This window comes from Diuraphis noxia, unplaced genomic scaffold, assembly GCF_037042655.1.
Source record: "Diuraphis noxia isolate RWA-SAM2 unplaced genomic scaffold, SU_Dnox_SAM2 contig0002, whole genome shotgun sequence".
In the NCBI taxonomy this organism is placed as follows: Eukaryota; Metazoa; Arthropoda; class Insecta; order Hemiptera; family Aphididae; genus Diuraphis; species Diuraphis noxia.
In genome coordinates, this window is record NW_028301712.1 from 19,715,742 (window position 1) to 19,729,044 (window position 13,303).

At 29.2% G+C, this 13,303-nt stretch overlaps 1 protein-coding gene across 3 annotated transcripts; it reads left to right on the top strand.

Annotated features, from left to right (window-relative positions):
• The first annotated feature begins 2,657 nt into the window (after window positions 1-2,657).
• P5CDh1 (delta-1-Pyrroline-5-carboxylate dehydrogenase 1) lies at window positions 2,658-12,841 on the top strand. 3 transcript variants are annotated; one of them, XM_089221610.1, is made up of 13 exons: window positions 2,658-2,983; window positions 3,676-3,788; window positions 5,097-5,173; window positions 5,719-5,852; window positions 7,224-7,271; window positions 7,339-7,553; window positions 7,616-7,787; window positions 7,853-8,040; window positions 10,339-10,561; window positions 10,625-10,803; window positions 10,876-11,064; window positions 11,123-11,241; window positions 12,153-12,841. In XM_089221610.1, the coding sequence occupies exons 2-13, from the start codon at window positions 3,736-3,738 to the stop codon at window positions 12,263-12,265; spliced, it is 1,710 nt and encodes a 569-aa protein (XP_089077736.1). In that variant the 5' UTR covers window positions 2,658-2,983; window positions 3,676-3,735; the 3' UTR covers window positions 12,266-12,841. The 3 variants fall into 3 exon arrangements, with proteins under 3 accessions (XP_089077736.1, XP_089077735.1, XP_089077737.1); XM_089221609.1 differs by having other exon boundaries at window positions 2,658-2,948; XM_089221611.1 differs by lacking the exons at window positions 2,658-2,983; window positions 3,676-3,788 and having other exon boundaries at window positions 5,098-5,183.
• The last annotated feature ends 462 nt before the right edge of the window (window positions 12,842-13,303 follow it).

The following is a 13,303-nucleotide window of genomic DNA, read 5'->3' on the forward strand; positions in this document are numbered from 1 at the left end:
AAACGAATAATATGAATTTTAGTTATTTTGTTATATTTTTTTTTTTTATCTATACGCAATCGGCACAATAAGAGTATGAGCTAATGACAATGACAATATAATGAAATTTTGAATGAAGAAGGCACCCACCGATGAAACCTACGTCTTTAATTATTTTGTTTTAATTTTAATATTATTATTATTATTATTATTTTTTTATGTTAGGGATTAAGTAGGTCTCTGCACCATTTACGCTTAAGGCGACGAGGAGGGTTACCAGGAATGGTTGTTATAGTATAAAAATATTATTCGGAGTTCTAGAAACCTTAAATGTACCTAAATTATTATATTTTATACATACAATGACATTTTAAAAATTAATTAAATCTACTGTATCATAATTTATTAATAGATTGTAAAATAAATTAGGTACTTTATAGCAATATCATAAAATATAAGAAAATCGTTTTAAAATTTAATACAACTATAACAGTGGCCCACACAACATTTAATTCTAATGTACAGCTACAGCAAATTGGTACCCACTTACCAATATGTTATTTATAAATAAACCAAGTAAATATAAATATTAAAATAACAAGAATTGAATCCGCAGATGGCACATGTTGAAGGTAATATTTTTATTATAATTATTTATAAATTGAATATATTTAAATATCGTTATAAAATAATACAGTATTATCTTCTGAAAATAATTTATCCTAGAACTTGTACTTATACTGTTTTGTATTTAATTATGTTAAACTAATAGACATATTATAATAATTAATAAATAATTACTCAACATTCAACATTCAACCGTCCACCAAATTGTATATACGTTCCTGTCAGTTGAAGTAACACATGAACTGATGAACTAGGTACTAGGTAAGGATAGTCACCGTATACTATTTTAATTAAATATTTAAATGTATTCTAGTGTTCCAGTGGTACAAACAACTATCATTGCCTGTCTATTTATGTGTTAATGGACTTTTTATTATTAAAGTTTCTTTACCATAAACAATATCTAATCATTATTTGTCCATTCACTTTTGATGATTGATTTCAGTAAATAACAGATCGTTGCCGTTGTTGCCGACTAAGATTAACTTGAAGCTTATGTTATAAATTGTAATAGTTAATTAGAAATTAAAGTACGTATATTAAATTATTAGATTTTTTTACTAAAATAAATCGTTTTGTTCTAATAAATATTAAAATGTAATATAATATGCAATGTCGGCCTGGCCCTGACGGCTAGGAAGCGATCGCCTCCGAGGCCCGGCCTGTATTTTTCAAGATGAGGCCTTATTTCATTTGTTGAAAATGTTTAAACAAGTGTATAGTCAAACGTACATTTACCGATCGTGTGCGTACTGCGTGCTGATACCCAAGCCATTGATTACAGCCGCGTCACCCAAACATATTATAAACATTACGTCAGTACTGATAATTTATTTTTAGAAATATTGAGAAAAATTGATCATTCGACAATGTGGCTAACTGATCAAGTGTATTAATAGGACTACTAATATAAATTGAACAAAACAAACAATCTAGTTCTAGGTATTTAATTAATTTTAATGCATATCACATTTTGTGGTTACATATTGTTTACATACCTATAGATATTGTTAACATTTTGAACATTTTTTACTACAGTGAAAGCTGTTAACAAAAAAGTTAAAGGGGTATTTATGAGAGGACCTTTGAAAAGATTGCCTCATGGGCCCTTTAGATCCCAGGCCGACACTGAATATATGTATTTGTTGTGAGTTTATTCCGAACTGTTTATGCTATTGTTATAGTAGGTAATACAATTCATTAACAATAATTTTTTGAATTTCCACGAGTTAGAGTTGATTTAAATGAACTTAATTTGGTAAGAAACTCAGAATAGCATTTTTCAAAGTTGGGGATTTGCATTTATTTATTTTACAAACGTTATATACGCTCGACTGTTGTGGAACGTCTTAGTGTTACTGATTACTGATCAGTAGGCAATTGAGTGGACAGCGTAATTACTAATTAACGGCGAGTTTTGACGCTTGACTAATAAAAAATGAATGCTAATAATCGGATGATTAACATTTAACTACGACGGTCGACGGCTCGACGCAACGAACAATTGAACAGTTTACAGTGGTCCAGTCGTGCAATTGCGACAGTGCGACACTGCGGTCTGCGACCGTTAATTTAATTTGACCGTTTAGTCGGTACTTTGGGCACCTCAGTAGCCAATAGCTGGTGATCAGGAATCAGGATTTGTCGAATGCCGATATGGTATTCCTACTATTCTGCAATTCTGGTGATGGTTGAATCGTCCACACTAGGTGTGAGTTGTAGGTTTTGAGGGGAGGGTTATTGGCTCCATATCGTTTTTCGAAACGACTGGCCTGTGATATTATCGTCGATGTGTTTACGTTGGCAGCACTTGTGAACCCGCGTCTGTGCCTTGGATTGTGCCACTGTGGTAATTTTAGTTTTTTTTTTTCATTTTGGCAATCGACCAACCGCGCGCTAGCGTCGTTTGTCCAAGCGAGGGACACCACCGGGCACCGGCCACCGCCATCGCTATGTTATGGTGGATGGTGATGGACGATGGTTAGGTAATAGGTGGTGAGTAGTGATTATTTTACAGTACATTGGGTACTGAGTGGTGGCTGGTGGTGCTGCCATACTGGTGTTAATGCAATTGTGTCTGTCCTCTGTCAAACTCGGTATCTACTATCAAATAGTGTACTATAGTATAGTGTTGCTCACACTGGACGTCTGAACTCTTGAGACCTCGGCCGCCGATTCGAATTTGCGGTGCTGCCTCCGTTGTCCGTTGTTGCCATTGCTCGGCGCTCGCTTGTTCCGTAGTATCGTATTCACGTCCCAGTTTTAATTTTTAATATCGCGTTGGCTGTGTCTCAGAAAGCTCGTCGTGCGCTGTCGCGTGTCGTCGTTCGAAAATTAACATAGTAATAATAAACTAACATAATAATAATAATAATTGGTAAAAATAATAGATAATACTTATTACTTAATATTCAATTATTATTTGTTATTATTATTTAGTTGTAGCGTTGTATTAATAATAGTAGGCTGCGTTGAGGGAAGGTCGGCAATCCAATGATGTAAACACATAGTTTTTACCGTTTTAATAACAAGTAATCGCGCCCAGTAATTAATAGCGACTAGCCGGCAGCCGCTGACTAGCATCGTCATTATTTTAATAATGTTTTTGGCGAAAATAATATGGACGGACGACGGTACCCTCGGCCGTCACCCGTGTTGTTTTCGATGTCCGAGAGAAGTTTTTTATTCTAATTCCCTTACCCCTTCCCGTTTTGAGACCGTGCCCGGCGCCCGCTGAGTACTGACACAGTGACACCGCTGCACAGAACGTCGTACTAAAAAGTAAATTGTTTCCGCACACCGCAGTAGTGCAATGCGAGTGCAACACACTGTATACGACTACGCGACATTCGATGACAATATTCGTCAATTAAACGTCGTCAGCCGTTGGACCATTGTTTTGTTATCATACACCGTCTAATGTTTATGATTTAATGTTCGATACCTATTTAAATCGTTGTACCAAGTCGCCAGTTTTTCTCTGGGGGAAAATATAGTTTTTTTTTTTTTTTTTTTTTGGTTTTAAGAACTGATGCCTTAAAAATAACGTATATTATTATCATAATTTAGTTTTGTTGACAATCAGTCCGTACGTCGTCGAACCAACGACAGTTACCTACCTACATCACGATGTTGTTGAACGCCAACCGTTTCTCATCGGCCACGCTTAAAGGATTTCAAAGGTAAAATAATTTTTAAATAAACTGTCTACGACGTATTTGTGTGTGTGTGTGTGGGGGGGGGGGGGTACCTATAAATTAATTAGGCACTTAAACGGGGTTTTTGAGTTATCGATGATACCTATGAAGTTGGGTTAGAAACTGTGATTGTCAAATGTTTCACATGAATCCATTATTGTATCTTATGGTATGAGAATGTTTGCATATAAAAACCTAAATCTAATGTCGTTTAATAATGTATTTTGTGTACCTATTAAATATATTTTCTCTTAAGAACGACTCATTAATTGATTTAAAAACAAAGGTATTCTAGGCTGTATTCATTATTACATTGTTGTGTCAGGTTGTTTTACACCTATTTGTGAACACACATTATAGCGCATTATAGGTATATGCGACTTTCAAATTTTAAGAAGTTTTTTTAATAATATATGTTATTTTCAAATTTCAAGTGTTTATTATTGTCTATTTAAAGAGTTGAAGTATAGAGAGCTAAAAGTGCTTAAGAACCAATTATAAATGTTATCTGTTGTTATGTAAATAAATAATTAAAATAATAAAACACTGGATTTTAGCTGCTTGATGTACATTTTAATTTATTATTATGCTTATAAAATGTATATTAAATAATTAAACTGATTCTATTATTTTAACTGAAAATAATTCACATATTGATAAATACAATTTGTTTTATACATTTAAAAATTAAAACAAAAATATATGTAAATGTATAACAAAAAAATTTTGTTTTTATTATTTTGCCCAAGATTTGTCTAGATTTGAGGTATAATTAGTATATGTTTGAATATTGGCAAACTTTCCAATTCTAAAACTGTAAATAAAAATCAAGACCTCTAATGGATCCCATATTCCATTTACCATTCCTTAACCTCAACTGTTTCATTTTAGTTAAATATATGTATTAATACAGTTTAATCGTTTTTTTTAAATAGTAAAAATAAAACAATATTATGTATTCAAAATTATTTTGGTAGCTGTTTCAATCATTTTGAGTATATTTCTAAAATATGTATGAATAAACATTAGTTGACACATAATTAACCTTGACCAATATTTTTAACTGAAGACATTATTAATGTTAACCAAAATAGATTGATAAATGAATATTTAAAATTCTTAACTAAATTAAATATTTATGTAATTTTAACTAATGGATCTTGTATACAGAGTTGTAAAATATACTTGAACAATTGAGACAATGTTATCTACTTTCTACCTACATTATAGTACCAATAGGTATAAGTAATATTTTTATTTTGGATGTAGTTTAATTCTTTGTTTAATTTTTAGCTTTTGTTGCCGAAGCATTGGATCCCTTTCACTGCCTAAAGTTAAAGACTTTACTGTAGAAAACGAACCACTTTTAGGTAAGCAAATGTAAGTTATACTATAGGTAATACTTTCTTCTTGATAAATGTTATCTATGCAATTAATACAAATATTTATATGTTGTGTAAAGTAAAAAATAATATGTAGATTAAACTGTAATATACTGCATCAAATTTTGGATTTATCAGGAAAAATACTTATCAGTCAATTATAATAATTGTTAAATGGATTTTTTATTTAAGGTCAAAGTATATTGATTTGAAGAACTTAATCTAAAAAATATAAACTAATAATTGAACAGCTTATTGAAGTTCTTATAATAATTAGTTAGGTAAATACAATAAATCTAGTGATTACTTATTCAATTATATAACAATAATATAAACAAATATAAATTAATTGAATAAGATAAGGTAAGGTAATATCTAAAAATATATTTTTATTATTTTAGGCAATATTATATCTTAATTTTTACCTTTGATATGAAAAGTTATTTTAGTAATTCAAAGTTTTATGTGTAAAAATATTTATTTTTAGTTAATTAATAACTACTTTATTTCACTTTCTTTATATATTTGTTCAGAATACTTGCCTGGCAGCAAAGAACGCAAAGAAATTGAAGCTGAATTAAAAAAATTGTCAAATAATGTAGAAGATGTACCTATTATCATTGGTAATGAACAATTCAAGACAAAAGATGTTAGATATCAAGTTATGGTAAGACATCTTGATATGATTTCATTGTTATATTTATTTATTATATACCTATCTATGTATTTAATTATTTTAGTAATAGATACCATTTATAAATACTAGATACAAAATAATTAAATATGTTTTAATTTACATTTGAAAGTTCTTAAACAATACATGATTCATTTTAAAAACTAAAATATATACATAAACATTTTACTATTTAAGTATTGTTTTCTACTAAATAATTTATTTATACGAAAGGTTTTTATTTTATCTTTTTTATCTGTTATTTGTTTTTGTATTTTTTTGGATTTATGGACTTAGATTAAGTTAATTGACTTATCCACTATAAACTGAGCTCAGATTTGTTAATTTTTATAAAATACTAATAAAAATAGCAATGAGCAATACATTTATTTTATACGTCAGGGACTTCAAGTATAAAATTTTTTTCTGCTATTTTTTGCAAATTTGGAATATTTTAGGTTTTTAGTGCTATTTTTCAAGTTTTTGTGCTATTTTTTACTAATTTGCAAATCTGCTTGTATTTTCATGAATCCAGTTATGAAAAATAAAAAATGGTTATGATCATTTTAAATTAATTTAATTTTAATTTATAGAAAAAATATTAAATATATATTAAAATAGTCTAGCAAATCAGTCTATCGAACAGTAAACAATGACTCCTCATTAGTTGTACCTTATATTTATTTATTTTTGTGTTCTTTTTTAAATCGTAAACAGGATACATTTTCATTATAACTTTTTTCCATGTCTTAATGTAATATTATTATAGTGCATAATTAAATTATTTTCATTATTTTTAGTGCTTTAAAATCCGAGCCCTGCTTATAAATAATTTTTTTTTTCTTTTTTATTAATTGTTTATGGCATCAACTACATGGTTATTAGCCGGTGTTACATGTTAAATTTACATTAATTACTTACATATTTGCTTTCTAATTATTACTTATAATTAAAAATTTACATTTTAATCTAAGTTAGAATATTTAAATCAGTTGACACAGTTCTGTTGAGTTGACGAAATTGAGGAGTTTATTGGTCGTCTCGGGAGTGGGTGATAGCATCTCGTAAAGTGTATCGGGTAGTTTAAGTTCAATGCGCCTTTCACTGAATTGATGACATTCTGTTAGTATATGCTTGACTGATGATTGTTCCACACGTCAGGCATGATAGAGGGTCTTCTTTGGCCATGAGATATCTGTGTGTCATGCGCGCGTGGCCTATTCGTAGGCGGACAAGAATTACCTTTAAAATAATTTATATCTCCTCTTCTTTAACTTAATTTAATGAAGATTTATAGTTGTCAAGGTGAATTAAAAAAAAATATTATTTTTTATATACATATTTTAATGGAATTTTTGGTTTTAGCCTCACAATCACAGCAAGAAAATTGCAAAATTTTACTATGCATCATCAGTAAGTATTTTTATTCACTGTTAAAATATCAATAGTCAGTTATTAAGTTTTTTTATTTGCTCAAAAGGATTTAGTAGCAAAAGCAATTAAAGTTGCTACTGAAGCTCAAACAAAATGGGATACTGTGCCTTTGGAAGAAAAAATAAGTATTTGGCTTAAGGCGGCTGACTTGATGGCGACAAAATATAGAATGAAGTTGAATGCAGCTACTATGCTTGGTCAATCAAAGACAGTTATACAAGCTGAAATTGATGCGGCTGCTGAATTAATAGATTTTATCAAGTTTGTTAAAAGTGTGAATGTAATTGTTGAAAACTATTGAACTAATATTTATCAAATTATAGATTAAATGCATTTTTTGCTAAGGAATTGACAAAATATCAACCAATTAGTGAAAATAAAAAAGTTACATTAAATAGTTTGCGTTATAGAGGCCTTGATGGATTTGTTGCTGCTGTATCTCCTTTTAATTTTACTGCAATTGGTGGGAATTTAGCATACACTCCTGCTTTAATGGTAATTATTATTTTAAAAATAATTTTCGATATTACCTATATTTTATTTGTAATTTTGATTTTTAGGGGTGTTCTGTTTTATGGAAGCCTTCAGATACAGCTTTGTTATCAAACTGGGTGATTTATAAAATAATGACTGAAGCAGGAGTTCCACCTGGTGTAGTTAATTTTATTCCAGCAGACGGTCCTGTATTTGGTGATACTATTACTGCATCTCCACATTTATCAGGAATCAACTTTACTGGATCAGTTCCGTAAGAAATGTTTTATATGAAATTTATGCTTCAATGTTTAATTCAGTAATTACTAATTATATTACATATTCACGTACAGAATACTGTGTGAATTTTAACATATTTTAGTTAAATAGAAATTTATAACTTAATATTTTACTTAAATATGTTTACTTAGTCTAGACATAAAAAATACTGTCAGTACTTCAAACGTATATTACTCAAGAGCAACAAGTCGTATAAAAATTTTATAAACATATTTGAATAGCATAACTTATTACAATTTGAATCATATATTAATTATTCAAAATGCCCCCCTTCATTTTCAATACAATGACTCAAATTTTCCGGCTACTGTGCAATACACATACAAATCGTTTCCAACAAAATTTCTGCCGCTGCCATCACAATACTTCGTTTGAGAGACTCAAAATTTGCGTGTCGTTTTTAACACGCTCCCTTCTCTAAAATGCTCCATAACCCATAATCAAGCGGACTGAAGTCCGGGCTTGCGTAAGGCTAATCAGATGCCTTAATGAAATTTGTAACATTGTTTTCAAACCACTCTTGTGTCATTTTTGCCTTATGGCCAGGATCCTGTTGAAATGCTCAATCGATTCCTTTGAACAAAGTATTATTAAGAGGCTTTACTATAGAGTCTAAGATAGTTGTCTGATAAACACGAGCCCCAATTTTAACCCCTTTCTTACATAAATGGATCTCTGTAACACAGGGCCATAACACACCCCAACGAACCATTACTTGCGCAGGGTGGTGGCCCCGTTGAATGCGTGAAATCTTCTTTCTCGCCTCTAATGATGACCTAGCATATTATATCCTATAATTTTGCTTGTTAAATTTTTCCTCTACGGTAAACATTTTTCATCGGTAAATAAAATATTTTTAAATTTTTTTCGACCGTACAAAAGATGCTACCTTTTTAGATTTTTCGTGTTTTATTGCCTTTAATCGGTCTGTCAACAGATGGCTTGTACATCTTTTGTATGCACGCACACCTAAGTCATCGCGTAATATGCGAGAGATCGATCGTGTGTTGATTTCCATCTCTCGAGTGATGATTTTCTGTTTTCGTTGAAGGTTACGATTAATTTTCGAACAAAGGCTTTGATCGCCAATTTCTTCGAACAGAACGAGGGCAACCACTTCTAACCCGATCAATAACATCACCAGTACTATGATATTGTTTTATGGTACGATAAACAAAATGTTCACTCATTTTATGTGGTCGAAAGAGACCGAAAATTTGTGACGCCGATTTTTCTGACTTAAACAAACCAATTATGGCGATTTCCGTATGATACTCTTCCCACTGCATCGTTACTATGGATACTATGACAATTTCTGTGATTAACCAATGTACCTGACTCTAATCATAGTATATTAACAGTGTTGCAACATTTAAAAGTCAAAATTTTCTTAAACTGCATATAACTGACAGTATTTATGTCTAGACTAAGTAATATTATGTTTCTTAAATGACTCAATAAAAATAACTATCTTGTCCTTCTTAACCTTTTAATTATTGGGTATTGAAATATCGTGCTCAATCATATACTTAAAAAAAGTTTCTGCATACGTGTATGAACAATCTCACTGCTACACATACTACACACACTAACCTAAACATTAAAATGATAATATTATTATAAAACCTTCTAAAACCCATATGAAACTGTGGGCTCCAGCTCTGGGTTAGCGCAAAAAAAAGTTCAAACTTTTCAAAACATATCTCTAAGAAAAAAAAATGACCCTCCCCTTATTTCCAATCTTTACACACCATACTGACCTAAAAATAGGAACAGTACTTGATGTAGCAAAATGCCACTGCAAAAGATTTCACACCAAAGTATCTCTTCATTCTAATCCTCTTATACAAAATTATCCATCTTATCCATTCCAGATAATCTCCCAAGGTGGTTTAAGGGAAGATGGTGTCGCGACCTTCTATCTGAAATTTAAAATAGCTTAGTAGATTTAAAAAAAAAAACTCAAAGTAGGTAGTAACAATTAATGGGTGGCTTCTTTCCTAAAAAGATTCATATGTAATTACTTGGTCCACATTTGCTTATTATTCTAGCTAAGAACAGATTGTAAGTTTCTTATAAAATAAAAACCTGTATGAATAATCTCAAATTTAGTAAACATTTGAATCAATAACAGACTGACTATCTCATGTTTGTTATTTTGTTCAATATTTACTATTTAGGCAATTAGTAATTACTAATAAATGAATAACCCCTATATTCTGTGTTAATATGAATATAATATTATATGTGTTTCATAAATTTTTTTTTCTAGGACATTTAATCGACTATGGACACAAGTTGGAAAAAATATTAATAGCTATGTTAATTTTCCAAGATTGATTGGAGAGTGTGGAGGCAAGAATTATCATTTTGTACATCCAACAGCTGATGTGACATCTGTTATTAACGGTACTATTCGATCTTCATTTGAATATTGTGGTCAGAAGTGTTCCGCATGTTCTAGATTATACGTTCCTCAATCTTTATGGCCTAAAGTAATATTGTTATTTATGGTAACTTTTGTATTACTTAATTTTAATTGTGTTTTTCATAAATAGATAAAAGAAGGACTACTGGAAATTCGTAATAAGTTGAAAATTGGGGATGTTAATGAATTTGATTCATTTACTTCAGCAGTTATTGATGACAAAGCTTTTAATCGTATTACTGGTTATATTGAACATGCCAAAAAGTCTCCCAATTTGGAAATAATTGGTGGAGGACAGTATGACAACAGGTAATTAAATATAATATATTTTAATTTTAATATTTTATCTTTGTACATATATAAAGAAATTTTCTGATTTAGCAAAGGATATTTTATACAACCAACTATAGTTGAGACTAAGGATCCTTTAGATAAAATTATGACTGAAGAAATCTTTGGGCCTCTCTTGACTGTTTATGTTTATAAAGATTCAGAAGTTGATAAAACAGTTGATCTCGTCATTAGTTCTACACCTTATGCATTAACTGGAGCTGTATTTGCTCAGGACAAGTATGGAATTTAACTAGAAAATATTGTGTAGTTATGTAATGAATTGTTTTTATTTCAGAGGCTTTTTAAAAAAATCTCTTGAAACATTAAAGTACTCAGCTGGTAATTTTTACCTTAATGATAAGTCTACAGGTTCAGTGGTAGGACAACAACCATTTGGTGGAAGCAGAATGTCAGGTAATTTGAATTAATATTTAATTTTACAATGGGTTATTTATTAATAACTTATGTCTTTATAAATAGGTGTAGTCATGAGTAGATAAGTATTTTTTTACCATAATTTATTTTATTTTTACTTAAAATTAGAGATGATGTTATGTTGCTCTTTGTATTTTGTTCAATGTTAGTCGTAATGCTCATTTTATTATACATATGTTTTCATGTACTTTTGAATCAGAATTAGCCAATATTTTTAAATTTTTTGTCATAATTTGACTTAGTTATTTAAAATTAAAATCTATTCAATGTAGGATTGAGATTATAAGCAATAAATTGTAAATTCAGCTTGTTTCATAGTCGATATGTGACTTGCGTCTTGTTTTCAAAAACCTAAATTTAAAATTTTTTTCATATTAATTTATTATATATTTTTATTATAAAGATATAATTCGTAATTTGATATGTTTATCGGCTGTTAGCTATCTTTACTACTTTTGTGTTAAAAAAGTACAGATTAGATCAAATTATTTAAAATTATAAAACGTATTCACTAATATTTTGGTTATTGATTCATTGAATTTAAGTATGTAGCTCATGAACATATTCATGTTGATCACCCCTTGTCTATAATTAATGTTTCATTGAATACTAGGGTGACCACAGAAATATAAAGGGGGGAAGTTAAAATCTGAGAATACATCACTTATTTTTTTTTAATATCAATTGAAATAGCGGGAATGCCATGCCCCTAAACCACAACCCCTTGTGTATGCCATTGTATTCTGATGTTAATGATTCAATATTTGTTCACAAAATATAAACTAGCATAGTAATTTAATTAATTAAATTTATGATTGTGATCATGTAGTATAAATTATAATTATAGAATTGTATAACTTATTATTACATAAAAAAAATTATTTTTTTAGGGACGAATGACAAAGCTGGTGGTCCACATTATGTTCTACGATGGACTTCACCTCAATCTGTCAAAGAAACATTTGTACCATTGACCGAATGGAAATATCCTTACATGGATTGATAATGTATTGGTTAAAACAAGATCTAGTGTTTTGCTATAGGTTTATTTTAACACTAGCAAAACTGTGATATTGAATCTGATACTACTAAAGTGCTAATTAATTAAATAAGATAGAAAAAAGAAGCAATTCCTTTATATTTTATAGAATAAATATTATTTAAAGTTTATAAAAAAAATATGAAAGAATCTTTGAATTTCACTTCAAAAATATGAGAGATTCAATTAAAAATAATTGTTTTTTAATTTATTAATTATTTCCATCTTATTGATATTAATATTTTTCCTACTGTAACTTTGATATACCCAATTTTTAATTCACCGGCTATGTTTGTAGCTCTAGTATTATTACAGTTTTGATAGTATACTGAACTATATTGTTGAGCGTAAAAAGTGATATTTGTCACTATATAATGCTGACCGATAATGATCATATAAATTTATAATTAACAATAATGTTTGTTTATATTAAACTTTATTTATTAATTTAGTGATGATAATGGCCTAATAATTTGTTAATTGTATTACAAACCAGATAATACTTGTAATTAGAGAATAAATGTATTTATATCATTGAAATAGTGTTGTAGTACTATACTTCAGCCATAATCAAATTAATAATTACTCAAATTTCAAAATTCTATTTTTATCTAATTAAAAATGTTATTGTATGATGTAAATATGAAAGGTTTTTACAGTGTATACGCACTCATAATATAATATATTTATATATGTAATAATATTGAGAAAATTAAATTGAAATTAGAAAAATGTATTGTGAACAGAGTGTTGGTAATTAGTAACAAATTACGCATCCATTAAAAAAATTATATTTGAAATATAACGTCATTTTTTATATGAGTGATGGCACTCCAATTAATTATACTTTATTTTATTTCACCTGTTAGCCGCCACATTTTAACTTAGATTATAATAATTTTTTTTTTAAACATGTATGGTTAAATTATAGACATACTATTTTATCACGCTTTGGTTGATTATCATAAAAATATGGTTGTCTCGTTGATTTGTTTTAATTAT